Raw genomic sequence first — 21,850 nt, forward strand, 5'->3', positions numbered from 1 at the left:
TGTGGGGTCTTCTCCCAAAGATATAATTTACAATTTACAAAAAAAAAAATACATATAATATTGTATTGTGGCGGCCCGCCACAAATGAATCGATGTATGGGAAACAGTGAAAGTAATGGAAAAAATGGTTTGAACCCATTTTAACTAACATGTCAATACTTTGATGGCAACCCATTAGGCCTACTGCTAAAATACAGTATATTTTAGAATAAATGCTCTGTTCATTTGCAGTGAATACGCTACCTCACTGAGTGACAAGCTAATGTGACAAGCTAACCAACAGATCCAGCTAACGTGACAACCTAATGTGAAAAGTTAATGTAATAAGCTAATGTGAAAAGTTAATCTGATAAGCTAACGTACAGGTCAAGCTAATGTGACATTACATTACATTACATTTCATTTAGCTGGGTGCAGCGAGCTGTTTGGCTGATGCAGAGCGGAGTGCACGTGCTGGGGTGTACGGGTTGAAGACCAGACGAGCCGCTGCATTCTGGATGAGCTGCAGAGGTCGGATGGCACATGCAGGTAGACCAGCCAGGAGGGAGTTGTAGTAGTCTAGGCGTGAGATGAGGAGAGCCTGGACCAGAAGCTGCGTCGCTTTCTGGGTCAGGAGGGGACGTATCCTCCTGATGTTGTAAAGAGTGTATCTGCAGCAGCGGGTTGTAGCAGCGATGTTTGCAGTGAAGGACAGTTTGTTATCTAGGGTCACACCCAGATTCCTTGCAGTCTGAGTCGGGGAAACAACAGAGGGGCCGATGTTGATTGTTAGGTCAAGAGTGGGACAATCTTTTCCCGGAAGGAAAAGCAATTCAGTCTTGTCAAGGTTGAGCTTGAGGTGATGAGCAGACATCCACCGAGAGATGTCTGCTAGGCAAGCAGAGATGCGTGCGACGACCTGGGTCTCTGAGCGGGGAAAGGACAGAATTAATTGGGTGTCGTCAGCGTAGCAGTGGTATGAAAAACCATGCAGGCTAATGACAGATCCGAGCGAGTTTGTGTACAAGGAGAAGAGGAGGGGACCAAGAACATAGCCCTGAGGGACCCCTGTAGTTAATTGACAAGGGTCGGTCTCGGACCCTCTCCAAGTTACCCTGTAGGTGCAGTCTTTGAGGTATGAGGTGAGGAGGGAAAGTGCAGAGCCTGAAACTCCAAGTTCTTGGAGAGTGCGAAGGAGGATCTGATGATTCACCGTGTCGAATGCAGCAGACAGGTCCAACAGGATGATGACAGAGGAGAGGGATGCTGCTTTAGCCGTGTGCAGTTCCTCAGAGACAGCAAGGAGGTCAGTTTCTGTTGAGTGACCTGCCTTGAAACCAGACTGGTGCGGATCCAGAAGGTTGTTCTGATGGAGATAACAGGAGAGTTGTTTAAAGACAGCGCGTTCAAGTGTTTTAGACAGGAACGGGAGGAGAGAGACAGGCCTGTAGTTTATAACATCAGACGGGTTGAGAGTGGGTTTCTTTAGGAGAGGGTTTACTCTTGCCTCCTTGAGACTGTTTGGAAAGTGACCAGAAGTTAGAGAACTGTTGATGAAATGGGTGAGAAACGGTAGAATATCAGGAGCGATAGTCTGAAGGAGGTTTGAAGGGATAGGGTCCAGAGGACAGGTGGTAGGACGGGCAGAGGTAATGAGGGTAAGAACCTCACTTGGAGAGAGAGGGGAGAAGGAGGTCAGTGTGTGGGTGAAAGGAGGGTCTGGTGACCCAGCGGTGAGTGAAGGTGAGTCAGAAAAAGAAGAGCGAATATCATCAACCTTTTTTTCAAAGTCGTTAACAAAGTCGCTTGGAAGAAGGGAGGAGGGGGAAGGGGCTTTGGGGGGAGTCGAGAGGATGGAGAAGATAGAAAATTGTTCTTTGGGATTGGAATAGGAAGAATGGATCTCATCTTGAAAGAAAGTGCTTTTTGCCAGAGAGATCGAAGATGAGAAAGAGGGGAGGAGAGATTGATAGAGTAGGAGGTCGTCATGGTGTTTGGATTTCCACCGTTTCTGCTTAACTGCCCTAAGGATGGTTCTATTAGCACACAGTGCGTCATTTAGCCAGGGAGGACTGACAAACCAACAGATCCAGCTGACGTGACAACCTAACGTTACAAGCTAATGTGCCAAGCTAACGTACAGGTCAAGCTAATGTGACAAGCTAAGCAATGTTTCAAGCTAATGTTAAGGTAGAGCCATCTATGGTGGCAAATTAAAAAAGGTTCACTCAGTGAGCTGCACTTCTTCAGAGAGCCATTCCCAGGGTCCCATGTTTCACAGTTTGATATGAAACAATAATTGGACATTTCAAAGGGTTTTACATTCTCAGCAATACATGGTTACATATAAAAAAGAACCCACTTACAGCTAAGCTTACTTACTCCATCAACTTGGACTTGATATTTGCAGCTTTTCTTTTTTATATTTTAATACTTTGATATCACTAAACTGATGTCTACCAATCTGACTGCATTTGAAATTCCTCTTCCCTAGGAGACTTGGAACTGAGAAAATAGTGATGACCCCTTTCTTCACTATCTTAGCAAAGAGAGGAGTGATCCCCAATTGTAACAATAGTTCAGACCGGTCAGACAGACATTTCTTTTTAGGAATAATAGAGTAGCTACAAGTCACAATCTGTTTAATTTTGAATGTGAACATATCATTACAAATGAACTTTTTTGTAATATTTAAAGTGACAGCCCCAATACATGGAACTATCCACACCTACAATTTTTATGAAATTATTGAAATGAATGTAAGAATTATACGATAAGAGGGAGACAGTGATGTTATCTTAGATACATGTGTATCTGTCAGGTTCATTTACACCTCTATTTACACCTTATTGTTTTGCGTCTGAGTTCTGCAAAGTCTTTCTAAGCAATTACCTCACATGCAAAGTGTATATAAAGGTTTCAGGAGTGTAATTTAGAGATTGTAAGTTCTATAACTACTCCTCATCAGTCCTCTCTTGCACCATTTCAGTCCAAATGGTTTGATATGTCTGTCTTTCCTCACATTTTCTATTATTTTCTTGGTTTTCACAAAGTTAGGTTTGCCTGTACATCAAATTGGGACACAGAGGCACAAGTATTACCTGTCTGTCTGTCTGCCAGCATGTCAGCCGATCTGCCAACCCTCTTGTTCTCTCTCTGCTTACAAATTTTTTTTAGCACAGAAATATAAAGGAACCAAAAGGTGACATGTTGCTAAGGAAACCGCTCTTCCTATCATTCCATCTATCACGACATGCCAGATCGAGGTTGAAATCCATTTGGATTGGGAAACATGTTTTAAATGTGGATGTCTGATGCAAACCCAGATGGGTAAAGTTCTAGGGATGCTAGGGGGCGTTACTGCTGAAGCTCTTCAGTGTACTTCTTTGCGTTGACAAGCAGATGTTGATTTCCATTCATTTTAATTAATTACTTCTGCAATTGACACTTACAACTTTTACCACAGCAGAAAGGAAAATATAAAGATGCTGTAAAGTTTGAGGTATTAAACAAGTTTAATCAACATTTATAGGCTGTGTCCATCTCATTCATCCTATAAGAGCACAGCCAAAGCACACACACACACACACACACACACACACACACACACACACACACACACACACACACTCACACACACAGAGACAGACACACACACACACACACACACACACACACACACACACACACACACACACACACACACACACACACACACACACACACACACACACACACACACACACACACACACACACACACACTCCCAAACACACGCAGACAGACACACTGGAAAGTCTGGCCATGGTTAGGAGTTAATCAACCTGTTAATTGCCCCTCCGTGACAGGTTGATGTTTTTGTTTTTTATCTCTCTCTCTCTCTCTCTCTCTCTCTCTCTCTCTCTCTCTCTCTCTCTCTCTCTCTCCCATGCTCTCTTCCTCTAAGACCCTGCTGTGGTAAAAGTCGGACCCAATCAGTAATTCACCGAAGCAATTAACTGCAATTGGCTGGGGCTTTGTGTTAATGTGTCTGAGTGTGTGTTATTTTCTTCAACATTCACTCAGTTAATTCTATGTGTTGGCTTGGTTTTTGTTGCTAAAGAGACTGAGTTTCAGGTCACAGAGTGTGAGGGTGGATTATTATTGCATATAACTTTGACAGTTCCCTTAATCTTATTATATAAAGTGAATTCATTATTTAGGATGGAGATGTGACTTTAGCCAAAGGTTTCCTAGCTTCTGTTTAAATCTCAGATGACATTTGTTTTCCCAGAACCAACCAAAAAGAAATTCATTAGTTTCAGGTAATACAAAACAAGGTTGAACCGGCAAATGTAAGCTGGAGGGGGAAAAGGCATACACATTGACTCTGCAGGTTGATGTCTCTTTCTGGTAATTGCCTTCCAGCTTGATCTCTGAACCACAACTCCAAGGGGAACCCTTATCGCTTGTACACTGTTGGTTTAATTCCTTAGCAAAACAAATTAATTCCTTTGAAAGAATTGAAGGCTGAGTGCTGCTTTGGGATAGAAACATTGAAAATCAAAAGTCCTTCGTTTTTCTCAACATCTAATTTATTTAAATTGAAAAAACGTTACTGTGATAGAAGTATTTAACGGCCAGTTGGGTATTATTAAATGATGCACACATACACATGTATACCAACTACTGTTGTTAGATAAGCAAGTGTAAACCGATGAGTGGGAGTGTTGTGAACCTGGGCTGGCATCAGCAACTCGTTATCGCCTCCCTGTTGTGTTCATGTTTTCGTACCAATTGTAACACGGTTTGTGCGTCCTTTAGTTCCACTCTCAAAGAGACTGAATGCTCTATATCCCTGTTATGTTGCCTCCTGTTGTTGTGTATAGTCATTGCCTCTGTATTGAGTTGACCCCAGGTTGTATATAATGAAAGAGAATCCTTTTTTTGTTGTCGTGATAGCTACATAGAATATATTACAGAAACATTTGGAAGAAAGCCAGTTACTATTTCAGACTGTTGAAAAGAACTTTTGGGTAGTAGATGAGATTTTTTTTTGTGCTGAATCATGGTTTTGCACAAAAATGCCACAGTGCGTGTGCATGTGCCCGAGTGTGTATGTGTTTTACTCATATACTTTTATGCTACACGCTGCATTGTGTGTGTGTGTGTGTGTGTGCGTCCTTTGCCCTTCATTGGGAATTCAGTGCAGCTCTATTTTTGTGCCTCACATTTCTCATCAATATTTTACCCCCTCTCCTCCTCTCCTCTCCTCTCCCCTCTCGCACTCCCTTGCTCTTTCTTAGGCATCAGAAAAAGGTTTTATCCATGCTCCACTGAACACTATTGAAGGAATGGCTGGCTGTGATCCCATTGGGACGATATGAGTTGCATCTCGTGCTATAAGGGAACGGCCACCGCCAAATGGTTGCAAACAATCCTTTATTACAGTAGGTTGAAAGAGTCCAACACGTGCTTGCACAGATTTCCGTTACCCTCAGAGGAGTTGTCCAGTACAAGGGATTTCTTTGACACGGGGTCATCTAGCAAATCCATCGGAGCAGCAACGGTCAAGGACAGGCCAGTTGATGATAGCTGTTGAAATAGTTTTGGCCAATTCCCCCAAATCACTCCTCCCCTGCTGAGTCAATTCCAGCGGCTCCATCAAGGAAAATGCCACCCCAGAGACATACGGGGGTTAGAAGAGCAGAGACCTCATGTAGCGCCACATAATAGCAGCGTGCCCCCCTACAGTGATGAACCATAGCAGACGCTGTGAATGTAGCTGATGCTCCAAACATTTAACCTTTGACCGGACATACCCTCAGGTGGCACTCTTTCAGTTTATTTTCATGTTTAGTTCCATTTCACAGTTCCCTCAAGGGCAAATCAAAGCTGCTAACGTTTGAAGGTCTTTCGTTAACAGGTCTGTGCATCCCAAATGTCCTTGGAAGGTTTCTCACAACATTGGAACTTATTATAGTTTAATAAAGTGTTCAAATGATAAAACTAGTTAGATCATTTTAACTAATGTATTGTGTAACCTAGAATCTAGTCAGCTCACAACAGGTCAGTAAAGATGCAAAAAAAGGTGCAATTTGTCTACAGGCAAGCAGAGGATTTAAGATGAAGTGTAAGTGAAAAACACCAATTTCAATCATCAATTCAATAAATCAATCTCGTAACGCTGTCTCCATCTTATCTTTGATTCCAACCAAATGTAATTGTTGATAGACAATCTGAAAGTTAAAGCATATCCAATGTGTGTGGTAACGTTTGCTTTCTGATTGTCTGCTGCTGGATAGATTTGAATGAGTAAAGCTGCATACTTTTTTAACAATATTTGTATTATTTCGGATCGGAAACGTCAAGTGTCTTGTGTTGCAAGTCTTCTATGATTTTGTCGAGTTAGGTCTGCAGTTGCTAGATCCATGACTCACCTTTAGCACACTGTCACACAGGCAAAAGTGAGGAAATAATTCACCAAAGATTTTCAGATGCAAATTTGTTTGCCACTTAATGGTTTGTGCCCCTCTGGGCGCATAGAAAGGAAGTAAGGAGGAGTTGAATGTTTGTTTTTAAGGCCGTGTCCTTATACTTTAGCCTGCATTAGACTTCAGACATACTGGGATAGCCAAGTGGTCAGTACGGCCATCAGCCAACCACAAAGCGTCAGAACTCCAGTGAAGCATGGTACCTGTAAAAAATGTTAATGTTTACATGCATGTGTTTATTGAAAAAAAACATCACCAGTGAGACTGTGAGCATCATGCTAATGTTCTGCACTTGGTTCACCATTTCAACCGTTCACACAATAATGAGATTTTGAATCCTGATTACAGATTCATAATCCAATATTTCAGTTTAGGGTTAAACTAATGAACTAATTTAACTAACAAAAAGTGCTTGAATTTCATAGTATCTGCCAAACTTTCAAAGTCATTATTATCCATAAATGATGAAGGCAAGTCGAGCACTATCTAATGACGTATCAGAGTTTCAAATTGTTGCTCTTTTAATCAATTCTGAAAGTTGTCCGTCAGATACACAGACCTGGGAGGGAACACCTGTTGCTAAATCTCTCTTTTTTTGAAATATTTCATTGTAATTCCTAAAACATTTGAAACATTGCTTTATTACAGTAATTGCTTTTTAATGTGAAAACCACACATGTCATATTTTGAGTCCATTAGGAAAAACTGAGGCGAGCGCTCCGTAGCTAGCTGACACCCAGGGGAGCCAAATCATGCTAGCTAATTACCTATCAGGCCACTTTTAAATATTTGGCTGTGCTCCAGCCATGTGGGTGTGGGTGTGTTTTTATCTTCCCTTTTTATGTAACGGAATAAAGGGTGTGATTATAGAGGACATTAGCTCCTCTGCCTGCCTGTATTAGGCCACACATGAAGGGCTTTATTTCCTCAGAGCTGACACCCTCCCTTGGAGTCATTTCCTTTTGCAATTTTCTGCTCGGTTTCATGTTCCATTACCGGCAGATTATGCTTTTTCTTCCTGTATTGTACACTCATTCATAGATGAGCTCGCGCACAAACACATTTGCAATACTTACACACACACAGCTGCACATACATATTGTGCAAGCTCATGGTCGTGCCGCGTTGTTATTGGACCACTGGTTGCTGAATGCTGAATGGGAGAGCTTGCCTAGAGGAGAGGACAGTAGTTAAACCAGTGCTGAATTGCTTTCTCTACTATGAAAGTCAAATCAATTCCAAAAACCCATTACCTGTATGGATGATTCAAAGGCACTCTGTGAAAGCAAAGGTGAATTTCACTCCCTGTTTTATCCTAATTCCCCTCTGTGTGTTTGCCTCTCCGTGCTTGTGCATCCTTTGTGTGCAAGGGAAATTGGCAGGAACATCAATAGGACATTTTATATTGACTTTTAAGATGCTGATTTAATGGATTATGATTCCTTTAAAGAATCTTCACAGGTTTTATATTTGCCAAGTCGGAGGAAGTCATGTTGATGATGTCACAGTGATGGCAACAGGGTTTATAAACAGATAAACACAGTGCCTTTGGGTGACCCCTCCTCCCACTTCCCAAATTAAACTTACAATACTATTGGTATAAGAACATAGGTTTAAAGTCAAAAGTCAAAGTCAGCTTTATTGTCAAGAATTCTACATGTTGTACATCCAGAAATATCGTTTCTCGAGATCCTACAGTGTGACATATATACATCAACAAAAAAAAAAGGGCCTAGATAATCGGGGTATACAGTTTAAAATGTTAATAATATGTTAAAGTGTTCAGCGGAGATGGCAGGAAAGTGACTGGTGCTGGATGAGGAAGGTTGGTTTTGTGTGTGTGTGTGTGTGTGTGTGTGTGTGTGTGTGTGTGTGTGTGTGTGTGTGTGTGTGTGTGTGTGTGTGTGTGTGTGTGTGTGTGTGTGTGTGTGTGTGTGTGTGTGTGTGTGTGTGTGTGTGTGTGTGTGTGTGTGTGTGTGTGTGTGTGTGTGCGTGCGTGCGTGCGTGCGTGCGTGCGTGCGTGCGTGCGTGCGTGCGTGCGTGCGTGCGTGCGTGCGTGCGTGCGTGCGTGCGTGCGTGCGTGCGTGCGGGGGGTTAGAGTCCAGGTACAGAGAGTTCAGGGGAGAGATGTCAGAGGGGGGGAGAGAGGCAGGTAGGGAGGGGAGAGAGTTCAGCATCCTGACCGCCTGGTGGAGGAAGCTGTTCCCCAGCCTGACGGTGCCCGAGCTGAGGCTGCGGAACCTTCTTCCTGAAGGCAGGAGGCTGAAGAGTGCTTTGCGGGTGAGGCGGGTGTTGTAGATGTCCTGTAGTGAGGGGAGCGAGTGTTCATCAACTCTTTTAAAAATACAGCCGGCGCTTGGTGCCATCATAGGGTATTAGACCCCTCAGGTATATATATCCAAGAACATAATAATAAATGTAAATATCATGTAACTGTTCAGGACCATGGACAACGCTTACTGTTTCGGGTTCGTGTTAAAGAACAGCGCTGTCCATGGCACTGATGAAAGGGATATCCACACACTAAGATAAATCTAGTGTCACATTTTATTTGAGCTGTCGGTCTGTGAGATCTTCTTTAGAGTAACACTGCATAGATCTTAGCATTCTATTATCAGCTTGGACTCTGTCATATATTTCCAGCACCTGAGCAAAGAGTAAACTGGGTGAAGCAGTGGTCATCATGGATTATCTAAGCTGGCCAACATTCATACTTTACTCAAGATGATCACTTTGGTGATTCCTTAACTCTTCATCAAGCATCATATGGCTTGGTTTGATTGTTGCCTTCAAATCAAATCAATTCAAATTAAAGTAATTTGCTGTAGTTTTGCATGTGATTTTTGGTTATTTCGCAAGGCAATGCAGACCAGTGTTATTGACATGGACCTAACTATGAATGACTCTAAATACATGTTTCAGGCTTGTTTTTGTACTTCTTTGGCAGGTAAAAAACACATTGCTTTCTTGTGACTTGCTCAGTAATTACCTCTGTATGATGACGAGTGGGAACAGCCATTGTTGCTGTTGGGTGTAGTCATAACAACATTTTTTCTGTGACAGTGTTTATGAAATGCTTTATTCATCAAAATGTCATAAAATCCAAAACAGCATTTGACTTTGGATCAGATAACGCTTAAAAAACGAATCCCCAACAGTGTGTTGCCCTCCCCTTCCCCAGGATCCCTGTGTGCCTTCTCATCAACAAAAGCAGTGATTCAACCTTCCTTGAAAATGCCAATGGAAAAATATTGTTTCTTCAGTGATCCTGACAATATACAAATAACACATTTCAGTTTGTCGATGTTGATTTCCTACCACACACAGTTGACTTATGCTGTAGATTTCATTCTAACAGTGTGGGTGTCTTTTCCTTTTTTCTCTGTATATATTGAACAAACGCATGTATTAAAAACAGATGATATTATACGGAGGTGTGCAGACAAACAGAAGAGATCCAAAGAGAGAGAAGCGCCTGTGCTTTTGGTCCATTACTCTTGTGTGAGAATACAAACCCAACATAGGTCACTGAGAAATGAGTGTAGGAGACAAGGGACAAGAAGTGATAGACAGCACTGAAATGAGCATGGAAGTATTAAAGTACAAGAATAATACCAGAAAAAGGCATCAATTTTTGACCGTTTATTTTTTGATGCGTCACTAAAAGCATCATTGTTTTTCTCAGCAGACATTTGTCGGTGGAAATATGAGTGCCTACACTATTTCTGTCATAAATAGAAACCACTTTAAGGCTAGATTTGGGTGTAAGTGTTTATGTTTGTGTGGAAATCGGTTTGTAAGTGTGTTTGTTTGCTCAACACTTAAGAATTCATTTGGCTTGGTTAAACACCATCAACACTAATTGATGAGTGTGAGCGGTGTTATTGACAAGCAATCCCCGACTCATTCTCAGCCTCCTCATCCGTAAACCTATTGCTGCTCGCTGATGAGCATGACCGGCTCTGATAGTGTTTATCAAAGGTGCTTATTTCATCCATGAGTTTTTTATTTATTTAATATTCAAAACAGAGAATAAATGTATCGTTCAACCTTAAAAAGAGCACAACTGTTACTCTCTTTTGGAGGTTACTCTTGTTGTTTGGGTGGGCCAATTGAGTGCCAAACTTTTGGGGCAATTTAAGCCTGAATTGATAGTGTTTTGATGTGTAATCAGTGTGTATTATAAACAGATTGTGGCTGAGATCATTAACTCTGTACAGAGGAAATAACACAGATCATTAGTTATGATGTCAGACGTTGGACTTTTTAGTTGCAGCCACTATGGAAGAGTTGTATTTCCTTTGTGAATGCAAGCTAATCATTATTTAATTGAATGCTGGATGTAATTGTAAATGGACTGTACTTATATAGCGCTTTATCTGTTGATTAGGACCCCTCAAAGCACTTTACATACTACAAGTCATTCACCCTTTTACACCTCAATTATACAGAGCAAACTAACATTCACACTCACATTCCCAAACCGTTGGCCATGCCATCGGGGTTAAATATCTTGCCCAAGGATACATCGACATGCCGACTTGAACCGGCTGGGATCAAACCCACAACCAGGGCCACACTCCCTCGCAGCCACAGTCACCCACATTTGAGTTTGTTGATATTTTGATGTGGCTACTCAAGAAAAGTTGTAAAAAATCAGTATGCCACAAACATATTTGGTATGAGAATAAAACTGCCATTGTCATCTAGTGAGCTATCACATTGCTTCACCCCCCCCCACACACACACCCCCCCCCCCCACACACACACTCACACACACACACGCACGCACGCACGCACGCACACACACACACACACACACACACACACACACACACACACACACACACACACACACACACACACACACACACACACACACACACACACACACAGACTCCATTGCTGGCTCAACCTGTTGGGGGGCCGAGAGAAAACATGTTCTTCTAGTCCCCCATGAACTTATTTGTATTAAACCTTTATTTAACCAGGTGGTCCCATTGAGATAATCCATCTCTTTTTCAAGGGAGACCTGTCCAACTTCAACTCATCCCTAACTGTTTTCTGAAATGTAGTCACTTTTTTACTTTCAATTCTATCCGTCTCACAGGTGTGGTGATATGGTGACTTAATTAGATATATTCATGTTGGAACATGCCTGATGTAAGCACAAAGCAGCAACTTAATGAATGTCATCATTCCAAATATTGAGATTTTATTTTCCTTGCCCAGTCCTATCATATAAATGTATTTGTTTTAAATTGGGAATGAGCCATGGGCATCCAAGCAAACCCACGCTGCGCACCTTGATGAGCAACATGCTTTTTCACCAACATCTCACCGAGAGAGAGAGAGAGAGAGAGAGAGAGAGAGAGAGAGAGAGAGAGAGAGAGAGAGAGAGAGAGAGAGAGAGAGAGAGAGAGAGAGAGAGAGAGAGAGAGAGAGAGAGAGAGAGATTACCAACTTCCTCACATAAACCTCTGCAGTGTGAGGCAGAAAGAAAAACTCAGTTCAAACATTCTCTGTGAAAATGAATTCACAGAGGGCATTATTCAACAGCGTGCAATTGTAAAAGATGCGGGAGAGATTTCCAGCCACAGAGTGTAACGTTTTGAAATGGTACGATTTAAACCTTTTCTGGGCAAAAACACTCTTGAGTATAACATGACGAAATGTTAAGAGAATGACATTTCGCGGTGGCGGGTTATTCAGAGCAGGGCAGCCGGGGAGGTTGTGGAATGCTCATAATGACATTTAGAGTAACCTTTTCCGGTGACTTTTTAAAAAGGGTTAAAGCCACAGAGACGGAAAGATGGTGCTATGTTTGGTCCTTCCCATTAATCAAACTGTGATTGTGCAGGGCCACAGCCTGAGGGCCATTTCTCTTCTGACTCATTAAGAGTGAGGAGCAGAAGGATGGGGGCCACACACATAAAACAGTCAGGGTGGACTGATGGGTCCGATATTTGTCAACCCGAGGTTCAACCCTCTGATAGACCTGCTGGCGATAGACCAGACAGCGAATCACTGCTCCGTCTGACCTCCACAGGGGCGCTAAATTAACTCATCCTCATTAAACAAAGATATTCAAATCGTATTCTCTTGTTAGGAATGTTTTCATGGAATACATGAATGTTCTATTGCCAAATTGTTGATTATTATGTGCAAATATGTTTGGAGTTGCTCGTGGCTGTTGAATTGAGACGATTTTTGGAGCTTTGAAAAACACTGATTATGAGAGACACAATAGGAAATGTGATGAGACATTTACAAAATGTTCGTGAATGAAACTCAAGGGAATGGAAAATTACAACTGAGGTCAAACATTTTAATTGAATTTGTGTCTGTATTGGTTTTCACCTGACAAATATCATATTGAGCATATTTGACTTCCTTGAAGGATGATTATTTCTCCTGTTCCAAATCAAATATCTTCGCAACACAGTGAACACAGTATAAGGTCCGTAAAGCTATTCAACTCAATGAATGAAAGGTACTGTCCCACTACATGTTTTAAGAGGTTGTCGACAATATATGCGCCTGACATTTAGCTTTCATTGTCTCTTGACAGAGGTGGAGAGGCTGAAGGGGTGCAGCTGTGGTGGAGCACATATCCTGAGGCCACTCAGACCCTAAACTCAGCGAAGCACAGTCAAATGTTGGAGCCCGAAAATAGAACATTTATGAGCTGTGCAGAAATGTTACGGGTTGGTTTTATCACCTAAAGGTTGTTTGCAACTGGCCTCATACTAGATACTATATTAACAAAACACATTACACTTTCCTTAGAAACAGTGACTTCATAAAGTTCTTGCTTTAGAAACAGATGTTTAGAACAATTCCCCTAAAGATTATTCAGGTGGTCCTGCGCTTAGTACAATTTTAAGGAATAACTTTACTTCCATGTTATGCTGCTTTAGGCTTAACTACACAACAGTATAAAGGAAACAGTATAGAGGAAAAGGCACTAACATGAGAGTAACATTGCATTTTAAGTAAATTATCTGGATACTTCTTTCACATATTCCAAAGAAATATAGCATGTAATATATCTTTGCTATAGGTACAAAAAATACAAATCAACAGTTACAGTGCAAATTCAAGCAAACTCTCTATTACTGTATCTTTCACACTCAAACAGTTTTTGTCTGTGTGCATTGCTTTTGAGGAGTGATACAATTGTGAATTTAAATTGAGCAAACAGGTTTTAAGTATAGCTTTCCATTCACAGTGCAGGTGCGGACAAAGGTCGTTTCAACAGAGGCGGTTATTTTGCATGTCAGTTAGTCCACCTGTTGCACGTTGGGCTGGGCGGGGCCTGCAGGTTGTTTCCAGTAGTGTGGGAATGTCTGTGTGCTCCAACGGAAACATTTACCTGTTGCAACTTGTCCCTACAGAGCCGTTCCCCAGGAGTCTCCCTTTGCAAGTATAAGAACACTTAAGCTCCCACAAAGCACATAGACAAACTTGCAAACACACACACACACACACACACACACACACACACACACACACACACACACACACACACACACACACACACACACACACACACACACACACACACACACACACACACTGCAAGGCTGCTATTACACACAATTAAAGTTTCTCTTGAGGTAGAGTTACTTTTCCATTGTTATAACATGTATTATTGGTCTCTACTAACTTAATGTATTAGCATAAATAAGGTACAGTAGCCTTGATCGTACATGAATTTTACTTGATGAAGGTAGACTGACTAATATGTTCTAACTTCATCCAAGTGGCTGAAAGTATCCTAGATTTCTCGAATACTGTTCGGTTTAAAGCTTTTTTGGAAGCACATTCCTGTCATTAATCCTAATCATCCTTAAGTTGTTTCTGGGCTCTTAGCCTTAACATCAAGTTGTTCATCTTTGAAATCAGCTCACAAGCATAACCTTTCATTTAGGAGAAGGCTCAATAGTTTACTAAAGCAGCTGCACTGTTGTTTTTTAACAAACATTACTTAAAAAGGAGTTAATAGTTTATTTGGGAAATATTTCAGCTTAGTGTTCTAGTGAGTGTTTACCGGCTCAATTATGTATTTTTAACAGTTTTATCCAACAAATAAAGCTATTTATTTATTTACTGTTGGTTTTGGTTATTTCCTGGTGAAGAACATATCTAGAATATCTCCAGTTGTATCTATTGAAATGTAATAGTGTGAAAAACAAGTTATTTCAGTAAGAAAAAAACTGATGATGATCTACTGCACACAGATTCCAACTTAAAGGAATAACCACACTAGCACCTGTCCAGTACCAACCTATAACATACAACACAAAGACTATGCTTTGAGAGCATGTAAGAGCTTGATCACCATCTTATTTTAAATGTGTTGCAGCTGATTAGTTTTAAATGTCAGTATGAATGTGCTGCTCCAAACATTGAAATGCTATATAGATTGTAGGCACACAATTTACAACAGCTGTTAAGGGGAAGCCATTGTTAGCAACGTTTTACCAGCATGTAACCCATTTACCACTGCCTCATTTACATCTCCAGCTGTGCCGTCGTTGTTGTTAAAATAAAGCAGGGAGGGGGAGGACAAGACATTGAAGCCTACTGGGAGTCCAGGCCAGTGTCTAGATTAGAGGGAGATCCTCTTAAAGGCATCGAGCAGACATGATACTCTGTCTTGTTCCCTCCTCCCCAGAACATTTCCTCTGAGACCGCTGCTTTAGCTGGCAGGAGGCTAGCTGAGATCCGCTTTTTCCAGATGCACACACACACACACACACACACACACACACACACACACACACACACACACACACACACACACACACACACACACACACACACACACACACACACACACACACACACACACACACACACACACACACACACACACAAAATGAAGTCAAACCCCATTGAATGCATCCATACCACCACACAAAGGAACAATAGCCGGTCCCTAGTGATTCAGTGTGTGATGGAGAAAGAAAGGAAGATTTGGTTGTCATATGTGTGTCTTACATGATTAGCGATTAACGCTAACTACTAGCTTTAAGCTGTGGAGGGTTTGCACGGTCACGCATGCAGGCACACGACCTAAGTGGATGTACAGCATGATAGTGGCTTGAGTTGCCCTAGTAACGGCGTTTACTCTCACACTGTCGCTGATGGATACAAAGATGAAGCCCTACATGAATATTCCTGCAAACAACATATGGCCAATATACTCTCTCTTTATATATATATTAATTTAAATGATATATATAACCTGAAACAGCTTTGATAATTAGGTTTCACACTGTCACACACGCACAGCCATAGAGCCAAACTGACACACACATGCAATGTTGTGTCAAATAGAGGAAGTCTCTTCTCAAGCTAACAATGTGGTGTGCATTATCTACCTGGAAGCAACACAAACACACATATCCTACACACTAGAACATCTTTTTCAGAGGCCTATTAGTCACAGACCACAAACATGCATACAAACTCTAACACCGGTTGCCCACCTACCCTGATTTTTCAAACCTACAGGGGAATTTCTGACGCATTCACACACCTGCAAACACAGACACACACAATCACCCGCCTAGGGCCATCTCTATTCATAGGGGTGTAACGGTATCCGTTGTCATCCCGAACCGTCACGGTTCGGCACATGCAGTCACACGACGAATACACCTTTTTCTATGAAGGGAAAAAAGTCTGTCACTGAGGGCAGTATCCATTACACTATATATAATCCAGGGGGCATGCTAATGGTAACACACGCCAAACATGCTAAATCATATCAGAAGGCATCACCCAGATTTGCCAATCACCGGAGCCCGGAAAAAGACAACAGCAGTTCAACAGCTTATCCCCGCTGTTTTTAAGAAGCCAATGGACACGAGAGCCGAGAGACCAAAATAAATAACGGAAGCTTTTGGCATATGTTTTTCAACGACTATGCGCCCTGGAAAGACTTTCTTATTATTTATTTTGTAATATGTTCAAGACATTATTTTTAGTTTTACAGCTTGATGAAACCTTTTTGTTTTACATCAGATATTATATGGCCATCTGAGTGTTTGTGCTACTGTTTGTGGTTTGTTTTTCACTGATACAGTTCATTATTCAAAATGTTAGACTTTCTTATTTGTACACTGAAACTTGCACTACTGTTCAAAAATAAATAACAACAAACCTGGAATTATGCATTTGGGACTTTTTTTTGCTTTTTCTTGTTGTACCGAACCCGTACCGAATCGTGACCCCCAAACCGAGGTACGTACCGAACCGTGAATTCTGTGAACCGTTACACCCCTATCTATTCAACATGTATCCTTTTAGAAAAATGAACTCAACAATCATCAGCAGTTAAAACAAGATCAACTATAAAATAGAACAGATGTTTGTTAGCAAGAAACACATTAAAATGCATTTAAATGATGACTAAATTCCTATTTCAAATCCAAAGCATCTGATGATTGAATACTTCTACTAACATGATCTTGCCAATTTTCACAATAAAAGTTGGTATCAATAACAACATTTGATTCTAATGTGGCTTTGCTGCATATAGTAAAAAAAAAAAAAAGGTAAAACAATGAGAGGAGGGTTAAGCCAGACTGTGTATATACCAGCCAACAAAAGCTAAAGAGAATTAGAGGGAAAGGGAGTTAACAGGAGAAGAAAATGTGTCAATACATTCACAACAAAGCCGATCAAATTAAGTATTTGGGTCAAAAGCTGGAGAAAATCTTCTCAAGGCACAAGAATCAGCGGCTTATTAGTCTGTTTTGACGTGAAGCACGTCTGAGTGGGGAGATTGCAACATCTGTGCGCGCGCACACACACACACACACACACACACACACACACACACACACACACACACACACACACACACACACACACACACACACACACACACACACACACACACACACACACACACACACACACAAACACATACACACACACACACACACACACACACACACACACACACACACACACACACACACACACACACACACACACACACACACACACACACCCCAACACACACACACACACAAACTCTTTGCCTTCCATTCCAGCAGCAGCTCTGTTATTTATGATCACAATAAGGCTAATACAGGATTCCTACAACAGATACAACCAAACAAGCTGTAGAGCAGCAACGTTATGTTGAAAACCTCTTCCACCCTTGGATATGATCAACAATGAATCACAGGTGTAGCAGGCAGAACAAAGACTACGGCCATAAATCCACTTCCACATCCGCTGGTGCTTTCAGACTCAATTAGGCAAATGCAAGGAGACACGAAAAGTTAGAGCGAGGATATTAATCCCAACGTCACTGATACTACAGCAGATCTCTCGAGAAAAGGAAGGCACTGTCTGACTCTCAGAGCAGAGGAGCCAAAACATCAATCCAGAGACACAACACAGGTGCCATAACAACACAGTGTGTTTGCTCACGATAAGCATTATATTGGAGGGACATCTTGTACACACTGCAGTTGTGAAATGGGATGTTAGAAGCCACAATGTGTAGAGTTGTAATGGGAGAGGGAGGAAAAACATAATCTGGAGATCAACATTTCTGTGAATGTTGAAATACCAGCAGGATAAACCCCAGACATGGAAATAGCCTTTAGCCAAACACTGCATGTTCCCATTGACTCTGTACAGCTGCCTATGTAATGTAGCTCCCTGATCCAATATGGATTTTTCATAAACCTTCATGGCTTTGATGCAGATGACCATTTTACTGCCTCCAAATACTGTGCAGATATATGAAGCCCATTTTGCTCAAGGCAGGTCAGGAGGCAGTCGGGCATAAATAATTAATATCACCATGTGCACGTGTGTGAGAGAGAGAGAGAGAGAGAGAGAGAGAGAGAGAGAGAGAGAGAGAGAGAGAGAGAGAGAGAGAGAGAGAGAGAGAGAGAGAGAGTGAGAGATCATGTGTTTGTGTGAGAGTAATTATGTGTGACCAAACAACACCTGCCAGACCCAAGTGCTTATTTTCATATTTCAACCTCCATTTATTTCAACCAAAAATCAGAGATCAGGGTTAAATCCACTAAACGTAAATACAAAAATAAGGGACTCAAATTGAAATCAATATGAATACAATTGTACACATATATCCAGTGCTGTGGAGCAGGATGACAGCATTGTGAAAATGACAATACTCTTCTTCATATGGCAAAAGGGGAGCTCGATCAAGCCAAAAGGCTTTGTTTAGGCAACTGCGTAGCCATCTGGGACTGTCAGAGGTCTATGAATTAGTGGATCTGTGTTATGGTCAGTCCCGGTTTTAAAGCTAACAGTAAAAAAATAGAAGGGAGACTTGTCCATAGCCATCCCAGATCCTATCTCCCCCCCCCCCCCCCCCCCCCATCTCTCACCGTCTGGTCTGCCGCAGCAGGCGCCCTTTGCGCCGAGAGGGGGCCAATTCCATTATCCCGAGAAATTAAACAGAAACCGAGCCGTGTGCGCTATGTGCGGTCTGTAAAAGGTGACTTTCGCAGTTCGGGGCAATGGGTTTAGCAGAAATCGCGTGTCCCACTCAGCACGAATTCTTATCTGAAGGGGCGTTGTCTGTTTATATGGCCGCTCTTTCGCAGTTTTCAACACTAATGGAAATGTAATGCAAATTCCACAGAGCGCCTGTTGTCCAGACGCAACCCGGGGTCCATCCTTAACAAGCAGACAGTCCAAAACCAACAGGTCCTTGCATGTGTTTGCGTCTGTCTGTGTGCTTGTGTGTGCCTTTGCTTGTGCGTCCGTGCGCAATGGGAGGGTGTGTGGGAGAAATGGTAAGGGGGGGATATCAAACGGAATCCCTGATCACTCCTTGCCCCCGTTAACCAAAGACAGCTCTTTGAGAATTCCACTGGCGTCCACTCGCCTCCTCTCCCGGATCATGTCCTCCAGGCTGCGAAAGACCAGAGTGTGCACCCCACTGCCGGACAGATGCACTTTGAGGAAATACTGCTGCTCCGCCGAGTGCACCTCTCCCCCAGCTTTGAACTCCCGTTTCCCAAAGCGACACCACGCTGCGAAACTTTCCGAGTTGGTCCAGCATATCTCCTCGCTGCTCAGGCCCAGGTGTCCCACTGCGTTCTGCCTCACTAGGTCAGGGGAAGCGGCCGGTACCGGTACCGATTGTTCACTATCCTCCCGTGGCGACCACTGCTGATCTCAAGCAGGCTGTCCTTGCGGATCTCGCCCTTGTGCAGGTGAATGACCTGATCCTCCTGCTCGTATATGGCCCAGTGGGGGGCTTGGGCCGTGGCCACTAGCTCCAGCAGGTCCCCCGGTTTGCACATAGTCAGCAAAGTTTTGGCCGCGAACACATTCAAGTCCTCGTTCTCCTGCAGCTTGGAGAAGATGCATTCCTGGGAGCAGAAGGCTGAGTACTCCACCTCGTTGACCGAGAATGGTCCCTCCTCGGCCGGGCTGAGGTCCTTGGTGAAGCCGCAATCGGACGGAGTGCGGTCGTCCACCTCCTCCTCTTCGTCAGAGAAGAAGTAAGCGACGCCGACCCGAAGCTCGTCCTTCTCCAGCCCGGACGGATCCCCCGTGGGCAGCTCGCTGTAGTTGAGGTGGGTGATCCGATCCAGTTGATTTCCCATCAATGACCTGGCAAGGCAGAGGCATGGACTGCGGTGTCTGCGAGGGGAGAGAAAGATGCAGAGAGTGATAGAGAGAGGGGTGTCAATAGCGTAAGATAGAGCTTTCATATAACAAGACACATTATGCAAAGACGCCTGGCTGAATGTTAATCCCTTTTGCTCAATAGATAAGAGGCAAATAAAGCACTCATCACTTCTCAGCAGTCACCTGTACTGAGGGGAAAGAGCTCTCTGGTGTTATTGAGCCGAAAGAGTACACTAAAGCAAGCAATGATCCGCTGCCCCTTGCTCCCTTCACACCCATTAGTCAATCATTAATTCCAGTGGAATGTGAACAAGCCTGCGGTTCCCATGCAGAAAAAAAGGAGAAGAAAAAAATAGTATATGAGGGTTGCAGCTGCTTAAGAGTACGGCTAGAGAATGCAAGTCCTGCGTCTTTACGCACGGTGCAAAATGTGGATTAAAAGAGTATACCTGTACTCTCCCCGGACAAATGGTTAAATATCCTTATGGTCCATGAGTACAGAGGGCTGCAAGGTCCTCTGTCCTCCTTCTCTTGTTCTTCCCTCTTTCTTCTCACACTTGTGTATCTCACTCTTCGCACCGCGCACCGGCGCTCCGGCTGTCGTGCGTGCTAGTACTTCACTCTTTTCAGCACCAGCTCCATTTAAGTACCACGGAGAGCTGCGCCTCAGCCCACGCGCTCCGCCTTCAGCGCGTCTCATTGGAACGCAGTCACGTGGCCATTATCGCGTAGCCAATGGGAAACGTGGAGGAGCACGTCAGTCAATTTGAGGATCCAATCAGGTCGGCGCAGGGCGGCTGGCGGCGATAGGCGGCTGTTAGTTACCGTGGCATGGGTTTTGTTGTCAGAGAGCTGTGGAATTCTCTACATGATCAGCGGAGTCCGTGCAGGCAAGTTTTTCAAGGCAACCGTCAGCAGCGATAAGAGCATGCATATCTCCAGGCGGGCATATGAGAGAAGCTGGAGTTTTTATTGCGCTCTGATGTGCTATAAAAATGTCTACTATCGCCAAAATACTCAAAAAGTGAGCTCTAATAACATGCACACTTTAGGACATGATAAATGTGTTCACCACCTTCCTGAATGCGAGAATAGGCTCCGTCCTCCAGCTCCCATGTACAACTTGTAAATTATTTCCAGCTGCTTCAATAGCTTCACTACTGCTTCACTCGTTCCTTCATATCTGTCAGCGTGTGTGTGTGTGAGTGTGTGTGTGTGTGTGTGTGGGTGTGTGTGTGTGTGTGTGTGTGTGTGTGTGTGTGTGTGTGTGTGTGTGTGTGTGTGTGTGTGTGTGTGTTTGTGTGTGTGTGTGTGTGTGTGTGTGTGTGTGTGTGTGTGTGTGTGTGTTCGTGTATGTGTGTGGTGGAGACTATAAAGGGAGGGGCTGGAGGCAGGTGTATGTTTGTGTGCAAGCTAGGAACAAAACAAAGGAGTCCACAGGGAGATTGATACACACTCCATAATATTTTTAGTTAGCATTGATGTTGTGTCTTCGGAACAACATATGACTGAAATTAAATGCAAATTAAAATTTCAGCCACAATATATTCTTTTCATGCATAATATATTTGATACATGCACATTGTGCTGCTGTCGAGTCTGTCACTTCCCAGAGCAGATAGCCAACTCTTGGTTTATGACAGAGCTCTACTCTATGGAGGGAATGTTCTGTCTGCCTCGACTTTTAAAAGCGGTTTTTTTTTTTTATTTCATCCTCAGAGATTCACTTTATTTTCCTCTTTCCCAGATGG

General features: G+C 42.8%; 1 protein-coding gene across 1 annotated transcript; it reads right to left on the reverse strand.

The window, feature by feature from the left end:
* Nucleotides 1–12,766: 12,766 nt before the first annotated feature.
* On the reverse strand, nt 12,767–20,720 carry lratd1 (LRAT domain containing 1). The gene is given in 3 exon segments (XM_079644287.1): nt 12,767–19,582; nt 19,585–20,111; nt 20,549–20,720. Coding segments are annotated over 2 exon segments (786 nt in total). The 5' UTR covers nt 20,075–20,111; nt 20,549–20,720; the 3' UTR covers nt 12,767–19,286.
* Nucleotides 20,721–21,850: the final 1,130 nt, after the last annotated feature.

The sequence above is a fragment of the Notothenia rossii genome (genome assembly GCF_949606895.1).
Source record: "Notothenia rossii genome assembly, chromosome: 8".
Lineage (NCBI taxonomy): Eukaryota > Metazoa > Chordata > Actinopteri > Perciformes > Nototheniidae > Notothenia > Notothenia rossii.